Source organism: Pelodiscus sinensis, chromosome 6 (assembly GCF_049634645.1).
Source record: "Pelodiscus sinensis isolate JC-2024 chromosome 6, ASM4963464v1, whole genome shotgun sequence".
Lineage (NCBI taxonomy): Eukaryota > Metazoa > Chordata > Testudines > Trionychidae > Pelodiscus > Pelodiscus sinensis.
Genome location: NC_134716.1, coordinates 40272257 through 40291662, shown reverse-complemented (window position 1 = coordinate 40291662; position 19406 = coordinate 40272257). Strand labels below are relative to the sequence as shown.

The window sequence follows — 19406 nt, the reverse complement described above, 5'->3', positions numbered from 1 at the left end:
ATGTTTATTTTAATCTAAAAAACTGAAAACAATATATCTGTGGAGATTCCTCCTGACTGACTAGATCATAGTTTTTATTTTTTTAATTATTTTTAAATTAAAACGGCTCTGCTTTGCTCCTGTGGTTTTCTCATCCTAGCATGGTGATAAGAAGATACTTATTAGGTAACAAGTGCAACTACAGCCCAGGGAGACTTAAGTAGTCAGTGGAAACTACATTATTGGAATAGCATATCCCTGCTGCCGTGTTAAGGCATGAAACAATGAAGTTAAAGCTGTGTTCATTAATATAGTACTGGCAAACACTAGAATGACAGCTGAAATATATCAATGAAATAGATATGGATTATGTTACTGTAATTTTACTGGAGTAATTAGGCACTGCACATCTAATCTTTGGAGAGGATAAAATGTTGAACTTAATCAAGCCCCACTGCTGCTAACACTTCTTCAGTTTGAGATCTGATTATCTCCTAGTGATGATGCATTCTAATTACAAAACAGTTGGTGCAGATACAGGTAAGTTGTTTGCAGACACTGTTAAAATTTGCAAATGAAATTCAGTGAATGGTGTGTTCCATTTTGTAATCTAGGCATTTACAGGAAAAGCAGTTATACATGACATCTTTGCACTTCATGGCAACAAGATAGGAGTTTATTATTTCTGATTTACTGTATTAGTTAACATGAAAAACAATTACATTTTATTCAACTGCATAGATTGAGCAACAAATACTGTGAGGTGCAAAACCCTTTATAAACTGATTGGCATAATTTGGCTAGATTCTGCATATGCTTAAGGCTTTCCTGTCATAGCTTTTGTTGATTTTATTTATTTATTTATTGATTGGTTGGTTGGTTTTGTTTGGTGCACTTCCTGATGTTGCAGAGCTAATCATCTCATAGGCTATTCTGTAAGAGTCTTGAAAGCCTCTCCTGGAGTGTGACTGAGGTGATGTTCTTAGCTGCTGTTCTCATGCTTTTTTTTTTTTTTTTTTTTTTATATATAATGTTTCAGCTCATCCACCATATACCATGTGCTTTAGAGTGAAATTCTACCCACACGAACCCTTGAAGATTAAAGAAGAGCTCACCAGGTATTTTTTCTGTCTCTGCACTTAATTTAAATCTTTACCAAGTCAAGAAATCATGCATTTACTCACAGGATAAGTCTCCTTTGGTTCACTGCAAACTAATATCACATATGCTGTGCTAAACATGTATGCTGTTGCTAACATTTATTTAACATATATATATATATTTTTCTTCCACTTTCCCAATACTCTTTGAGAGATTAACTGATGCACATAAATGAGTGGAAACAGAGTGTGGGTTTCAACATAATGCACCATAGACTGAGGCAGTGGTTAGAAGAGAGGACCTGGAATTAAGATTTATTTTTGGCTCTGCCTCTGTCTAGCAGTGTGGCCTTGGGTAAGTTTGCTCTATGCCTCAGATTCCTCATCTTAAAATAAGGAAGAGAATATTACCGTGTTAGTGAAGCCTAATTCTGTTATGACCCTCAGGCTTCAAATATGAACATGAGTAGTCTCACTGAATTGACTTGTGAACCTTTGCAAGATGTAAAGAACTTGGGGTATGTCTACAATTGCACCCTCGTTTGAACTAGGGATGCAAATGTAGTCATTCGAAATTGCTAATGAAGTGAAAAAATGAGGAGTAACGTTAGTTCTAACCAAGGGATTTGGTTCGAACTAACGCGTCCCGGCATGCACTTCCTGGTTCGAATCAGCTGTGATTCGAACTATCGCGCCGGTGAGATCATGCTAATGAAGCGCGGGATATTTAAATCCCGCGCTTTGTTAGCTATTTTGATTGTCTGCATTCGTTTGAACGAGGGTGCAAGTGTAGACATACCCTTGGAGACCTTCTTCAGGAAGGTGCTATAGAATTGCTACATACTTCTATTATTACTCATTTGATTGCCCTTTGAGTTGTGAAGCATGCACTCTTGCAGACCACAGCTGGTGCAGAGGTTGAGGGCTGTTATGGGTCTGAATGGCAGCTGAACAGTCATGTTCGATGGATGGGAGTAGGGGTGGGGATGCTACCTATTGTTTTTTAGTAGTCCTCACTCATTTAACATGTACGTTCTGTTGCTATGGATATTTTCCAAGAATGTATAGGGAAAATATGAGGCTGGTAATGGCCCTCTGGACCACTGCACCAGTCTTCTTTTCAGGAATGCATGTATGCCTCATAACTGGGAGTGCAACAAAATAAGTCATATGTTGTGGAAAATATTAAAGCACTTGAATAAAAATTGTCCCCAATCCTGCAGATTGCTAAATGCTATGTTTTGTAGATATGTATATGTTTAGAGACCTGACCAACAATGGTGTTCAGATTACAGTTGTTTTCCTTGGGTAAAATATTAGAACAAAGTAGTTTACTGGATAGGGGACAGGCGTGTGTTGGATTATTTAGAATAATCATTAGTATCTATTCTTGGACAAATCTCTTTGTATAAATTTGGTGTAACTCTGGGCCATCCAACAAATTGGCTTCGTTAACTAATCTTTGTAAGATATTCTAAGGCTTTAGGATGAAAGTTTTTGTACAAATACAATGTCCATATACATTATATATTGCATTTCCTTAACATGTATTTGTAGTTATAAATCCATGGTGTCCAACAAGTTCTGAAGCAACTAGTTCTATAGCGAACTAACCACACTCAACTGGCCAAATAGTCACATGTGGCTGGTGGCTAGCGTGTTGGACACTGTGGGTATAAAGCATCTATGGTATGTAGGTAATGCTACTTGATTTATTTTACTACTTATAAAATATTTGAATTGACCCAAGCATACCTCTTGTCTTGATGTTGCTTTCTTTTAAGAACTATGCACTGTACAGGGCCTAGAGAGGCAATCAAAATATCATGCTTGTGGGCTTTTTGGGTGGGATTTTGGATTAATTTAAACATAAATCATTTAAAAATCCTTTTACTGTTTGTTATGTTTAGCTACTCTTTTTATAAGTATCAATTAGTATAATTATAAATTTAAAGATACTAAAGGCAAAACGCTCTTGATTTTAGCCAAAATGAAACAATAATCAAGGAAACGAAGAAACAATAATCAAGGAAAAATAATCACTTTTCATTTTGTTTAACTTTTTTTCATTTGATAGCATTTTATGAATAGTCAGTTTTACTTGTTTCCCCCATATCGTGAGTTAGGCAGTTGTTCTTTTGTTTGTGTGTCTTTCACATAAAACTAGGGAATAGGAAACATTTCCAAAAACAGGAAAATGTAACAGTATAACCACATTTACTCCTTGGGGGATTCTGTGTCTAAAAATTAAAAATGTTATGCTCAATATTTTAAATTTTCGCTAATTTTATTTGACAAAATACCACTACATAATCATGCCAGTTTGTTATTTTGGTAATTTATTTCAAAATAACTGTCAGCAAGTATGTCTGTAATAATTTGCCTGGGAGTAGAGCATTAAAGAAACTCCAGTACAACCCCATCTCTGTTTCTCTGCCTCCTGTCTTCCCCCAGAGCCTAACGGGGGGGGAGGCAGACACCAACAGGCCCTCCCCACTAGAACCCACCTGTAGGGTCCCCCCTCAGCCCAGATACTCTCACCCCCAGAGCACAGCTACAAGTCCTCCTTGCCCAGACACTCTTCCTCCTTCCTTCTCGTCCTCTCCCAGAGCCCTGTGATCCAGAGGGAAAAACAGTCTGGTGTTCAGAGCTAGGCTTGTACAGAATTTCCCACATTCTGCCCTCTTCTTTCCTAAAGGCCTGCTGGGAACTGAAGCTGCCAGGAACCCTCTGGCTCCCTCTCCCTTCCCCCAGCAGTGTCTTCTATGTGCAAGCTGGGCTTTGCCAAGTTCAGTGGCTGCTAGTGGCAGAAAGCAGTACTGTAGCCCATGTTTGTGGCAGGAAAGGAAATTCTGTGTGCACAACATAAATTTCTGCACTGTGCAGTGGCGCAGAATTCCCCCACAAGTAACATTTGCTATAGCAGCTAAAACAGTAGGCAGTGTGTAAAATTAAAAAGAAGAGCTAACAACCCCCTGTATAGCTAAGCTAAATGAAGTGAATTTATTTTCTTATATCAAAATGACCATGTATTAAAAAGATATAAAATGTGCCAGTGTTTAGCCTAGTGCAAGCAGTTGTTTCTTTTTGAGCCTGGCTCTCATTTTAAGTAGGAACCCTCCACCCCCTTCATTCCTTTCCTTGTGGATGAGTTACTTTTCTTGCTGTGGATGTTTTCAGATACTTTACTGGACAATAAATTAAGGACACTCTGTCACTTTGACCTCTGCGCCAGCTGTGCTCCACAGGAGTGTGCCACTCTCCTGAAAAGTGGTGGAGTCAGCTGAATTATAATGATAGAAGGCTGCATTCCTGATAGCACCTGGTGCCTTGGTAGAGATCAAAGCGCTTTACCAAAGTTATTCTCACACCTATCCAGGCAAGGTAAATTTATCTTGTTTTTATTTCTCACACACACACAAGCTTGACCTCACAGTTTAAAGATGGAAATGGAGACAAAGCAAGGTGAAGTGGCTTACTCAGGAATAAAATCTGGTCTCCCAATTACCTGTTCTAGTTGCTAGGCCTGAAAGCAAGGCTGCTCATATGCACAGACATAGCTATGTGACAAGGAAAAATGGGAAATGTCCTGTTATGCAGAGGCAGTTGAGGAGGTTGTTGGGCCCTGGGCCAGAGGGGACATATTCCCACTGTTTTGATCAGCAGTCCCTCCTCCCCAAGGGCTCTTGACTTTCTTTCCCAGGCAGGAGTGTTAGGTGGTTGGAGCAACCCCTTGTGCCCATGGCCCCATGCCCAGACAGAAGATCTGGAAAACAGAGTGGATTGGGGCATGGGGCCACCCATTTTTCTGGGGGCCTCCAATTGGCTAGGGTCCCTAGGCCTAGGTCCCAGTGGTTAATCTGCCGCTGCTGTAGTGCACAAGTAATGAATCCTAGCTGCACTACTCTTTGAACATTGGTCTTTGAGTTAGCTTTGTACTGCCTATGCTGTATATACAATGGTATTTACTGTACCACATCTCTTGCACTGTTGCACTGTTTGATATACAAGGCTAAATCTGACACATGCAGCATCTCTCTAAATCTACAGTATGAACTTCTGTACGTGGTAGTCTCTTCAGAGCTTTATAGACATAATTGTTAATAGTATACAGTCATCAAAGAGAGGTGGATAGACAGATGGAGAGGGGAAGATCTTTCTCAAGAGAGGTGGTCTGATTTCCCTTGCTTTTCAGTGACAAGATTTAAAAAAACTCTCATCATAGTGCTGACTTTTTTTGCTTATTAAAAAGAATGGGAGAAGTGATAACGGGTGTAGAATTTAAATAGGAGTTAAAAGGCCTGATGAGTGCCACCAACAGCGAAGGTAATGGGCCTCTTATTAGATGTCTGAGTAAATGGTGGCCAGACATGTTGAAATGAGAGAGGGTCTGTGTGTAAATTTAACTGTAAAGCTGCAGGTAGTTTTAAATGTGCAAAGTGTTTCAAACGGCTAAGGCAGTGGCCCTCAACCTTTCAGTATTATCCCCCTTTCAGTTTGATTTGTCATGCGTACCCCAAGTTTCACCTCACTTCAAAAAGTACTTGCTTATAAAATCAGATGTACAGATATAAAAGTGTCACAGCACGGCATTCCTGAAAAATTGCTTACTTTCTCATCTTTACCAAATAATTATGAAATAAATCAACTGGAACATAAATACTGTACTTACATTTCAGTGTATAGGATGTAGAGCAATATAAACAAATCATTAATTTTAGTTTGTACAGACTTTGCTAATGCTTTTTATGTAGCCTGTTGTATAACTATGCAAATATCTAGGTGAGTTGATGTGCCCCATAAAAGACCTCTGAGGCCCTAGTTGAGAAACACTGTGTTAAAGGACCAGTAAATTAGCATAGCAATGGGAAGGGGAAACTGGGTTGTCAGACCCTATATCAGGGGTCAGCAACATCTGGCATGCATAACATATATGTCAAGCAAGATGATTTTCAATTTCATGCACAATGAACAGGCTCCTCTTAGCTCCCCCCACGCACACCGGGGAGCCCTCCAATATAGTAACACGGACGTTGATAACAGCTCTGGGAGGGTCAGTTACAGGGATTTGTCAGCATTCCAGTAGCACAGTCGCAATGGGATCAAGCCCCCAAATAAATCAGTCTTACTCGGTATAAAAGTTTTACACTGAGAGAGCTCATGAAGTTTGTCCCCTTTATAAATGAACGAGAGAGATGCACGGTTGTTGTCCCCCCTTCCTGCAGCCAGATTTCTGAATAGAGACTCTAACAGACTGTGTTAGAGAGTCTGAACATGCACATGTTTTCAGGGTTGTTCCAAGTTTCCTTCTGAAACCACATGGCCTTATTTTGGCACATTTCAGCTGATGAATTCTCCACAAACCTGTGTCACATAAGCATTGCAGACTTGATGGGGTTGGGGCGGGGGGGGGAGGGGGTTGGTGTGTGTGTGAGAGAAACAAATGAAGCTTCCAGATTGATCTCTAGTAATGCCTGTTTTACAGATTTAGTACAACATGCATTGCTTTTAGAGTGTAACAACCCCGTCAGCATGGATAGAATTCAGTATCCTCTGCTCTTAAGCGTAGCTTTTTAACACTGGAACTAAAGGTGCAACTGTTTTGTTATTAATACAAGTAGGCTCTTCTCCTCCTCATAGGCCATACACTAGAAAGGGAAATGATGCATTTAGCCAGAATGTTACAGAAACATGTAACCTAATCCACTTTGGGGACAGTAATATCCACTTTAATGAGCTATGCTGGGGGTGGTTCATTTTATTTAGTTAGTTTGAAATTTAGGGATCCTGGGGAGGGGGGAAGAAGGGTTGGCAAGATGTGTATGATGGAGGTGAAACAAAGGGCCCCAGAGCAGCCTGTAGAGAAGCTCCAAATGGGCTGTTTGCCATGGAGATGAGGTGGGCATCGGTGTGCTCCATGGAAGTATAGAGGGTTGTGCATTGGAAGGATGGGTCTGTGACGGGAGCAAGACAAATGGGTCCATAGGTTGCTCAGATCTATTTTGGCATAAACTTTTATTTTTGTAAATGTCAGTTCTTTTCATTAATTCTTGGTTAGGTTTTTAAAAAAAGCAGCATTATTCACTTTTGTGTAAAAGTCTCAGAATGGTAGCCATGTTAGTCTGCAACTTGAAAAATGAGTGGTCCTGTAGTACCTTAGGGTATGTCTACACTAGCTTGTTAGTTCGAGCTAGGTGGGCAACCTGAGTTGCAAATGAAGCCTGGGATTTAAATATCCCGGGCTTCATTTGCATGTTCCTGGGTGCCACCGTTTCTAAATCCCCCTTAGTCCGAACTAACTGCCCGTGGCTAGACGCGGCAGTTAAATGGTAATTCGAACTAACTCCTTAGTTCGAATGAACTGTTACTCCTCATTCCACGAGTAGTAATAGTTCATTCGAACTAAGAAGTTAGTTCGAATTAATGTTTAACTGCCGCGTCTAGCCGCGGGCAGTTAGTTCGGACTAAGGGGGATTTAAAAATGGCGGCGCCTGGGAACATGCAAATGAAGCCCGGGATATTTAAAATGTTGAAGCTTAACAGATAATGTCGAATCAATCATAATCCATAATTATATGCAGTTGAAACCAATTTTAAGGGTGGATTATTTCAGCAAACTTTCATCCTGTTATTTTCTAAATCATGTTCTAGGAATAGATCTCGAATCATTTGGCTGCCATAAAACAATGCAGTAGAAAATATTTCTATGCAAAGTACATAAAATAAAATCATTAACATTTTGTTTTATGAATATATATGTGCCAAGATTTAGTCGTCTGATTTTTCAAACATGTTGAGTAGTCAGCTGGTCAGTATTAGCTGGTAAATCACTTGGTTTGGTACATAAATCTGGACTTAAGAGCCTATCTTTGGACTCTCAGGTTTGAAAAATCATGGCCAACATAAATAGTAGTTGCTAGATATTCAGTCATTTTTCCTCCTTTGCCTTCCAATTTGCAATACAAAACTGAGACAAATCATGCCTTTGGAAGGAAAAGTTTGGATAAGGAAAACTTTGGGGGTTTCTGTGAGGTCATTCAGTGATGGATAGAGGGTGTATGAGAAATAATTGCTGCATATGCATTAAAGAGCACCTCCCTGATCACATAGGTGAGTTTTGCCCTTAGGTGAAATGTTCCTATGGTGGTGATATTATTATCTAACACCTAAAATAAGTTAATTCCTAACTGGGCCCTATTGTGCTAGGTAGTTAAGCAACTAAATGATGTGGTTATATCATATGATAACACTTTCCATTCTACTGGTACCTCAGGATGCAAAACAGCAGATATTAAAGTTGTTCATCGATTTTTGAGTCAGTAGCTCTGAATAACTTGCATACAAGAGTTTTGAAAGAGCTGGCTGAGGAGCCTAGTGGACCATTAATGTTGATTTTTCAATAAGTCTTGGAAAACTGGAGAAGTTCAAGAGACAGGAAGAAAGCTAATGTCGTGTCAACATGTAAACATTTAAAAAGGGTAAACAGGATGACCTGGGTATAGGCTGGCCAGTCTGACATTGATCCCAGGCAAGAAAATGAAGTGGCTGATATGGGGCATGATTAATAAAGAATTATGGGAGGATAGTATAGTTAATGGTAATCAACACAGGTTTATGGAAAAATAGATCATGTCAAAGAAACCTGACATCTTTTTTCATGAGACTAGATATTTGGTCGATAAAGGTAATAGTATTGATGTAACATGGGGCTGCATAGCTTTTTTTGATTTAAAAACTAGAAAAGTAAAATTAACATGTTAAATATTAAATGGATTGAAAATGGGAAGAGCTAAAATACAATTGTGAACAGAGAATCATCATCAAACAGGTGTGTTTTTGGTCCTATGCTCTTTAACATATATATTAATGAGCTGGAAGAAAACATGAAATCATTCCTGTTAAAGTTTGAACATGACACAAAAACTTTCAAGCTATGTCTATACTGCGCTCGTTTTGTGCAAGAAATATGCAAATGAGGCTAAGCGTGGAATATTGCCGAGCCTCATTTGCATAATTAATGAGCGCCCGCTTTTTGCGCATGAGGCTTTTGCACAAAAAGGAGCCATCTACATGAATTGGTTTTGTTGCTAAAAAGTGAACACACTTTTCCATGTTTGTTTCCAGAGTTGTCATTCCAAAAGCCGTGCAAACTGATTTACATACTGGAGAAGATGATTAAAAGATACAGGTTTTGAAACAGCTAATTTGCTCCAATGTAGTTTCTACAACAATCTCTTTTAGCAGGTTGTCATTGCAGATTAAGGATTTTTTGTGTCACCAAAGCCTTTAGTTCACTAAGATGGAACACATTTTTTCTCATGGGAACCACCTGTGCTCCAGTATTGTCAAGTTTAAAACGGATTAGTGAGCTGTGACTGGATGAAGATTATCTCAGAGAGAAAGACAAAAATAAATAGAAGAGAGCAGTGCCAGAGTAACTGAAGCCTCTCAGGGACAAGACTCCTGTGGAAACTTCCAGCATTGTAACACACTGAAGGGACTTGAAGCAAGTAAAAAAGTCACTTTTTAGGAAGAGGGTTATAATATTTTGTTTAATATTTAGCAATAGTTTGTGTTCTGGGGAAAGGAGGCGACAAGACTGGTGGAAGACTTAATATTTTTGTGTTACACTTGACTTCAGAGTTCATTACACATTTACAGGCCAGAGTGCCTTGTACAAAGATGTACAGGGTAAATATATAGCCAGATAATATAGAGCTGTAAACAGAGACTCCTGCCAGCATGTTGTTGACAATGTTGTTTTGGGGCTCAGGAAGTCTATTTCCATAGGTTGCCCAGGCAGGCGAAGGTGGGAGTGGATTGAGTGTGGGTCAGTGCAAGTCCTGAAGGATTGAAGTATGTCAGATTCCTTTTGAAATTTGCCTCAGGAGGGTTAGGAAGCCAAACTTTGAGTCAATTGAGGTAGTGGTTGTAGAGCTATAAGCCCTGGAAAAAAAGCCATTTTTCAAAAAGTTTCTAGATGGGGATTTTTTGTGTAGAGCTAGAGATCAAATTATTGCTGGTATATGGGTCAAAATGTTTTCAATCTGTCAAGCTTTACCCAAGGTGTAGTGCTTGGAATTCACTAAATCTTTGGGGGAACCAAAACTGAGATGCGTATTTAAGAATATGTTCACTTCTTCACTTGCATTGATGTATAGTGTGGAAGGGTTGCAACTACGTTTGCACCAATAAAAAAACAATAAAAAAACAAAAACAAACGAGAAGCTTTTTAGACAGTTGCTTTTTGGTTACATGGATGGTTTTGAGGACTTGTGCCAAAGCCATTTTCCTTTTGTGAACACCCTGTCACTGATGTTTCTAGTTGGAACCTTTGTAACTGTGCAATAAAGATCTTGCTACAAGTTGTCTGTTATAATGGTAGAATTTACGTTATGAGAAGGTTTATTGTGAACACAATAGAATACTCAGCAGGTGGTTTAACCAGAATTTTTGTTACCTTGAATGGAGAGGAGCTGGAGACAGACCTTGTGTGAGGTGGGAGGACAGAGTGGGGAGAGGAGCAGGGAAAGGAGTTCTGGAAGGGGTGGGAAATGAGGATGGGCAGTATACAAACATTGAATTGGTTGTTTGAGGAAATCTGTATTTAGTAGTACAGTACACTTCCAATAATCTGGCATCTTTATGACTCAGGGAGTGCTGGATTATCAGATATGCCGGACTATCAGACGGGGGGGCTATGAGGGGTCTAGGGTGGGGTGGGAGGAATGGGCGGGCGTCTCTGCAGGACCAACCTGGCACCACCCCAGCTGCTCTGCCCCAGGCGTCCCCAAGACAGCCACTGCTGAAAATGACCAGCGGCTGACTCCGGGAACCCCGGGGCAGAGCAGCTGGGCTTCTCTGCCCTGAGCTTCCCGGAGTCAGCTGCTGGTCAGTTTCAGCAGCGGCTGACTTGGGAAAGTCTGGGGCAGAGCAGCGGGGGTGCTGCCGGGTTGGTCCCGCAGCACCGAGGGGTGGCACTATGGGACCAATCCGGCACCCCAGCTGCTCTGCCCCGGGCACCCCAAGTCAGCCGCTGCTGAAATTGACCAGCGGCTCACTCGGGGAAGCCCGGGGCAAAGCAGCTCCAACTGTCTGGCTTCCTGGAGCACTTCCAGGTTCCAGGCGGTGCCGGACTAGCAGGAGTGCTGGACCACTGGATGCCGAACAACTGGAGTTTTACTGTAGTATCTTAGGGGAGTAGACTCAAATGTCTGCTCCCTGATCTCAGTGCAGATTAATGTGCTGTTTCCAAAGATGCACAGTGTGAAGATTTGAAATGTTCAGTGCAGTACCTTAAGCACTGATAGAAAATGAATGTGTGCAACCAGGGCAAGGCTGTAACAAGGGTGGGGCAAGTGAGGTGCTCGCCCCAGGGGCATCATAACCAGGGCCCAAAGGCGCAATAAGTAAAAGCAATAAACTGAAAAAGTAAAGAGCATGACTTGTGCTAACCTAAGGAGGGGTATGTGTGCATAATTAATATTTTGCCCCAGGCACAAAATTAGGGATGTTAAATATCGGTTAATTGGATAGTCGAGTAACCTCATGAATTCTTATTGGTTAGTCGACTATTCTATAGTTCCAAGGATGGGGCCGGCACCCACTGTATCAGAGGCAGCAGAGCAGGGTGTCAGGTGGGAGCTGGTCCGTGAGGGGAGCCAGTTTAAAAAACAGCTACCCTTGTAGACCAGCTGCCTGTTGCCCAGTGCTGCTGCTTCTGATAAAGAAGCAGCAACTTGGGGTGGCAGCAACCCCTGACTGGGGGGGGGGGGGCGACTGAGCTCCTGGACCCAACACGAGCCAGAATTGAGGTGGCCTGCCTGCCCACCTGTCTCCTAATACACTTTAAATGCAGAGCCGCAGCAGGGTTAGGTTCTGGACCCAGCGCGAGCCAGAACTGAGCGAGGTTTCTGGCCAGCCTAATAAAAAATTACTGGTGGGGGGAGGAGGGGCGAGGGGTAGTCTATAGCATTAACCTACTAGCTTTTGCTTATCTGATAATCGGCTATGCTATTACATCCCTAACAAAAAATAGCTAGTTACAGCCCTGAACCAGGGTTACTAGTGTGTGGAGATTACAATAGTTTGCGGGAGAGCAATGAGTAAACCAGGACATGGGGATTGCTGACTGCAGTCTGATTTGGCTAGAAAGAGCTGGCTTGAATTGGCATACTATTTTGCCCACTTGTCACTTAAAAGTGGGCAAACCACTGCATTCTAGTGAAGGTGGCATGGGTAATGTCTCTCCCCTTCTGTCTGCATGGTCCTTTAAATGGTGTTAGCTAGGATTTGGTAGGTGAAAGTGAATGGCTTGTAAAAGGAGGTAAAGTGCTTGCACATTTCAGTAAGTGTGTGTTTGCCAGAATAAAGATATTTTTATGAATTGGGCATATTGGGGCATTGCTTGAAGAGGGCAGCATTATGGTTATATGGGCAATCTTTATACTGCATTTCTTGGATTTCAGTTTAAGTTTTGCTCAGATGAAAATTCTGAAAGGGGCTGACATACCAGCAAGTACCCTTATTTCTGAGCTAACATAGCTTTTTTTACATCAGATTTACTATAGGGTTCACCTTATGTTGTGCTCTTCATCATTCTCTCTGTAAAGTACTGTCACTCTTGTCTTCCCAGTTATGTTTTTCCAGAGAGAAATCAACAGCTCTCCTCTTGTTAGTAGTCTAATTCTTTAGAGGTCTAACTTCCCTTCCTATTCCTCTTCACTGCTTTTCATGCAGTAAGCGAAAGACCCAGAATAGTTGACCAATATGATAATATGGCCTTAGTGATAAAATAAATACAACACGAAAAGTTCTCACAACGCAGTCACCTCCCTCTTACTCTAAAGTGCCTTTTTAAATATATTGCAGATATCTTTTGTATCTACAAATAAAAAGAGACATTTTCCATGGCCGTTTGCTGTGCTCTTTTTCTGATGCTGCATACCTGGGTGCCTGTATTGTCCAAGGTAAGTGCAATCCAAAGCACATTGTGAATTATTTCAGCACCTTGAGAGTGATATTCAATATAAACAGCAAAGGGTTTTGAAATATATTTCTGAATTCAGTTTTAAAAATAATGAGCCACTTGTCCTTATGCCATTCTCTCTAAACTTTAACCTAAAAAATAGAGAGGGTTCAAGTAGTTCAGAAGTGTAAGAAACCTGCAACAAATTAGGGTGTTATTTTAAAAAACAAAAACAAATAAATGCTGTTAATTTAAAAATGAGAATACACAGAATTTTGTGAGTGGCACTCAGCTCTTAATTATAAAAGAAATCAAGATTCTATTCCTTTACATTTCTAAATATAAATGTATTCAATTCCATATGAACTTAACAAAAGTTAATTTAATTTAATTGGTTCAGTGGCAGTGCTTCAGATTGCATGTTTTCTAGCTTGAAACAGAGAAGAAATGAATGATAGTGGGACCCCAAGGCAGAGAGAGACCAGTACATTACCATGGTGATTGTCTCAGTCTCTAGGTGATAGGAATACCATTCTCATTTCCTTTTTTCCCTGGTAGCCAATCAAAGGCTGGTAGGTCAGTTATAGAAAAGCTAACAAGCACTATAAGATGTATGTAGTCCATTAACTGAGGAATGGGCATGAGGGAATCAGAGTATGACAATGAGATGCCAGAAACATTTCTGACACCAACTTACAAATGCTGAAATAGGCTCTCCCTGCTGTTGTGTACTGACCTGACTTTTAGGGCCAAATTTTGAGAAAAGAGATGCATATGCTAAACTTCAATAAGTAACTGGATCCTTGTATTTGGATCTTACCAAATTCATGGCCATGAAGAATGTGTCATGGACCATGAAATCCGGTCTTGCCCTGTGAAATCTGGTCTTTTGTGTGTCTTTTACTCTATACTATATAGATTTTTACAGGGGATACCAGTATTTCTCAAATTGGGGGTCCTGAGCCAAACAAGAGTTGAAGTGGGAGTCGTAAGGTTATTTTAGAAGGGTTGTGGTATTGCCAGTCTTACTTCTGTGCTGCTGCCTTCAGGACTGTGTAGATGGACATTGGCGGCTGCAGACTGAGAGCAGAGCTCTGCAGAAAGCAACACAGACATGAGGATGGCAGTATTATACTATGCCATCCTTACTGCTGCTGGCTGTGGCTCTGCCTTCAGATTTGGGCTCTCAACCAGCAGCCACCGTTCTCCTGTTGCCCGGCTCTGAAGGAAGTCCCACCAGCTACGCAGAAGTAAAGGTAGCAGTACTGCAGCTCCCCCTACAATAACATTGTGACCCTCCAAATCTTTTTTAGGTCAGGATCCTTACAGTTACAACAACTGTGAAATAACAGAAATAATGAAATTTATAGTTTTTAAAATCCTATGTCTGTGAAATTGACCAAAACAGACCATGAATTTGGCAGGGCCCTAATTATATCGGTGCAGGCGATTATAAGATTGCACACAGAAATTGCTAGTTAGATGTCTATCTGGAAATTTGTCTGCCCAGAAACCCAGTGTGTAGGCATACATTGTGCTATAGTAATTTGGAAGCAATGATGTATTGGAAGCACACTTTGAATTTTTACCATCAGATTGGGGGATTCTGTTAATTACATTTGCTCTAGTTACAGTTGCTCTAGTGCCTGTTGCATTTGCTAAGAAGTGGCCAAAGACCAGAAAAGGGATTAGCTTGTATGGGAAAAGGGTAGTACTCTGATGAAAATGCCAATTTGTACCTACATGAATGAGTATCAAAAGAAAAAAATGGCTCAATTGATTTATTTTTTGAAATATTCTTTTTTAAACCTCTGTAATGTTTTTAGAAGGGACACTGCTTTCTCTGATCACTTGTGATATTCTCAATAAATACCTCAATTTGTTTGCTGTTTTGTTTATTACTTGCCTTAGGATTTTTAATTATGTCCTTGACAATGATTTCTGAGTGATTACCATGATCAGTAGGAATGTATAAAGGTTTGGAAACCAGAGTGTATTTTGCCTGCAGATTTGTGCATGAAGATTTTGCTGCATTAGAAAGCAGTATCCCTCATGTACAAAGCCAGAATAAGCCCCAGAGCTTGATAGCAAAGGCCAGCAATTTTAAAAATATGTGCCTAATGCCAGGGCCGTCCTAAGAATTTAGGGGGCCCAATGCAGTATTGTTAAACTGTTGTTCATATCCTCCACTGACGTTGGTCCCGTCAGTACCATTGACCCCTGTGTGTCAAGGGGGCACAGCTGCCACCTCTGTCAACAGACTCCCGCTGCACTCCTTATCGCTGACACACACAACTCTGTCTTTGTGTCTGGACTCCCCTGCTGCCCTCCTCTTTCCCGCCTGCCCCCTGAACTCCCTGCAGGGTTTCCTTTTGAAATGTACATGAGTAACTCATTCTGTTGCTTTGTTTTGTGTTTTAACCTGTCCAGCTGAGCTTGGTGATTATGATCCTGATGAACACCCAGAGAATTACATCAGCAACTTCAAGATTTTTCCGAAGCAATCACAGAAGCTGGAAAGGAAAATTGCGGAAGTACATCAAAATGAATTCAGGTAATTTGGAGTTCTGCTTGTGAAAGAGGCAGTTGTAAATTATTGTGTGTCTGTCTGTCTAGGTTTGAGGGACCTACATGTCACTTACGGTTTGGGGCCTGTTCTAATCTTCTATTGCTAACCAAGCCCAACTTGAAGCCAACTTTCTCCTGCTTTTAATAGGAATTGACATGATTTGGGGGTAGCTCCTAACCAAAGAAAATTGTTTCTGGTTATTTCTTTTTAAATTCTGAAGGATTTATCAATATTGAAAACTTTAATATAGGTGTAAAGTACAGGGAATTAATTTCACAGTTGTCTAAATGAGTATTCTGTTTAATATTGGGGATAGGAGGACAGAACATTAATAACAAATAGAGAACAGTAAAAGTTTAGTGTGTGTGTGTGTGTGTGTGTGTGTGTGTGTGTGTGTGTGTGTGTGTGTGTGTGTGCGCGCGCATGACTAGTCCCCACTGCAAAAATAAAACTTTAAAATTAAAACATTTTACTGTTGATGACTTGTGCCATCTTCAGTGTGTGAATTCTAAAAGTCTGAGGACACAGGCTTGCAGCAGTTTTTTTCAGTGTGTCTCGAAGCTCTTCAACTCCACCCTAATTCACTCTTCCCATCTTTGGAACAGGAGGGGGTTCTGGGGTTCCTCTCCAGATGGTGACAAATCTGTGGACCTAGCTGCTGTTCACAGTGACTTTTGCGGGGCTGGAGGATACACACGAGAGGCATGCCTGGTACTCATGGTGGCAGCAGGTTTTGGTGGAGGCTGCACCTGGTTCTCATGGGGGGGCACCCAGCGGGAGGCATGGTGTGTTCACTGTGGTGTGACTGAGGTGTGGTGGGTGAGTAAAAGGGTGCTGGTCGGGGTAAGGCCTGGGGCCAGGATGTGGCTAGTACTTACAGGGAACAGCCTTCCTCTCCTGCAGCCTGTCACTGCAGTGTTTGGGGGCCTCAGCAGTCTCCCTTCCTGGTTTGCTCCTCCACTGGACAGCTGTAGCAGCAGCCACCAACCAGCATTTACCCTCCCCGGCACAGGTCTGGTGAGGAGACCAGCAGGGAATCTAAGAATGGCCACAGCACCAGGTCCGGGAAGTTCAAGCAGGTACAAAATCTGGGTAGAAATTAGGAAAATCTGAATATTGGGTTTTTTAAAACCTGGTTGTTTTTCAGAGGTTTTCTGTAAAAATGACGGGCTCTAAATATGTATTAGGGTATATGTTCTCTCCCATATTTACCACATGCATTCTGTTTATGCATGCTGTGTCAGCTTAAAAATATTAACAGGAATGCAAAAGCCACTATAAATCACAACTGATTGCTGCATGTGTGCTGCCAACTGGCACCATGGTATGTGGCTTGCATGTAATGCATAGCTCTGATAAGTGGACATGGCTTACACTCTGATGGTTGCTGCTGCTGATTTACAGAGTCATATTTCACACAAATTTGATTTTTGAATGGAAACTTGGTAGCCATGCAGAACTTTTTACATTGAGGCTTATGAAACTTACTCACTTTTATTGTGCGTTAAATCACACACAGTGTCCTCTTTTTTATATATATGTGTCTGGAACTGTTAACTTGTTGCAGTGCTACAATTGTTTTGCATGTGTGTGCACACAGAGCAATAACCAGGATGGTGATTTTGGTATAAATGTATTGAAATAACCTTTTTGGGAAGCTGAGGGGAATTAGATTCAGAGCCCTTCACTCACTTCTTTTCTGATCTTTAAATATGGGACCACAGTAGAAAAAAATTAAAATACTTCTCTTAAACTAATAAAATCTAAATATGATCTTGAGATGAAGCATCTTGTTTCCTTGGAGAACAAGCACTGCTTTTGCAAGTATTACCCTCTCAGTACTTCCTCAGAATGAAGAGAGACAGGGTGGATGAGGTAATATATTTTATTGGGTCAACTTCTGTTGGTGAGAGAGACAAGCTTTTGAGCTGACATCAATTAGCTCTACTCATTTTCGTAGTGTATTTTTAATATTAAATAATTACTGTATTTACCTAGGTAGATAGATGGTCTCTTTCTATGCAAAAATATCACTTTTACTATAAAGTGGTTAGGGAATGGAAAACACACAAAAATATGAACAACTTTGAAACGGAAAGTTTCCAGATTTTATCATGAAAGCTTTAAATATTGTCTGTGTGATAAATGGTGTAAGCATATCAAGTGTTTTGTTGCACCTTGAATATCACATCTGTGAAAAATCACAGCAATAGCTGGCATGTTCAGAGCATCTAGTAAAAATGTTTTATACAATAAAAGCTGTGTTATCCAGCACTTTATCACCTGGAAAGCTCAGTTAACTGGCATTTCTGATATCTCCCAACCCAAATCTTTAATCTAGTAACCAGGACTAGTCTACTGCTCAGGAGGTGATGCTGTTACAGATTCTGCACTCTACTTCTAGGCAAAAGAGGCAGAAGACAAGTAAGCCAGCTGATGTCTGAGATTAATTCAGAAAAGCAACTTCCAGTGTGTGCTATAGGGTGATTACAGATTCAGCCCAGTATTCTACACTCTCTACATCTACAATGATCATTAATGTTGATAATGATGACTCTGAGGTACTTCAAGGTTCTGAAATACCTTCTGGATCTTAAAACAAAGATTAAATTATGTTCAGTATAAGTTTTGTGTGAGAAATGTGGGTGAATGCCATCCTCTGCCCATAGTGATATGTAGTGTCAGAAGGAAACCTACTGTATAGAACATTTTACCTGCATATACTTAAGAGCTTCACTGGATTGGTGAGTACCTGTATGCTATTTTGTACTTTATTCATTGTATTGTATTTTGTATTTTATTCATTTTATTCTAATTTTTTGAAAATTGGTATAACATTGGTAAGTATAATTCTTAGTTAACTGGCATTTTTGACTAATTGGCATGCTAAAACGCAGTACAGGCAGTCCCCGGGTTACGTACAAGATAGAGACTGTAGGTTTGTTCTTAAGTTGAATTTGTGTGTAAGTCGGAGCTGGTACATATTGTAGGGGAAACTCTAGCCAAACATTTCTCCAGAGCTCAGTTTTATTCTCCCACACCTCACTTCCCTCAGTCCTTCATTCTCAAGCTGAGGTGTCTGCTGAGAAAAGCCGCTCCACGTCTCCCTGGTCTGCTGGGTGGGGGGGGGGGGGAGCGCTAGCTTCGCGTCTCCCTGGTCTGCTGGGGTGAAGCAGCTAGTGCGGGGTTGCCTCACCCCGTTTGTAAGTAGGGATCTGATGTAAGTCGGATCCATGTAACCCGGGGTCTGCCTGTATAACAAAGCTATTACTGTACCTATGTGCACACAACCCTATCAGCGTTATCATGTTTCTCTGCTTTTTCCCCCTTCCCAAGACCTATATATTTTAGTTTTGTATCTCCTTTTTTTGAGACCATACCTTAAATGGCATAGAGATAATCGCTCTTGAGTGAAGCATTCTCCAGCCACTTTGAACTAAAACAATTTCCAAAAACAAGTATCACGTTATTGGTTCCCTCCCAGACAGAGAACATTTACAATACAAGAACAGAGCCCATATTCATAATTTCACATTCAAACATCACAGAAGCACGAGTATCATGCATATAATCAATAGAGCATACGCTTTTGTTTGACACCTCACATGGCCCACTTTGTACAGAATTTGGGGCATTCCCCTACCATGGGCGCAGCAGTGTTCTGTCTGCTGTCTTTAAAATCCAATAATGTGACAACAAGCAAAAAAACACTCTCTATTTTCAATAAATATCTATGTGATTTTAAAACTGCTATTCCAAAGGAAGCCTTTTGGATTCCCAAAGGCTCGGG

The 19406-nt window shown here is 40.8% G+C and overlaps 1 protein-coding gene across 2 annotated transcripts in view; it reads left to right on the top strand.

The window, feature by feature from the left end:
- Positions 1 to 19406, top strand: part of LOC102459043 (FERM domain-containing protein 3) — a 202675-nt gene that overhangs the window by 115925 nt on the left and 67344 nt on the right. For both annotated transcript variants that reach the window (XM_075931758.1, XM_075931759.1), the window contains 3 exons: positions 1019 to 1097; positions 12951 to 13048; positions 15478 to 15601. In XM_075931758.1, coding sequence (XP_075787873.1) covers positions 1019 to 1097; positions 12951 to 13048; positions 15478 to 15601 — 301 coding nt within the window. The remainder of the gene's footprint in view (positions 1 to 1018; positions 1098 to 12950; positions 13049 to 15477; positions 15602 to 19406) is intronic.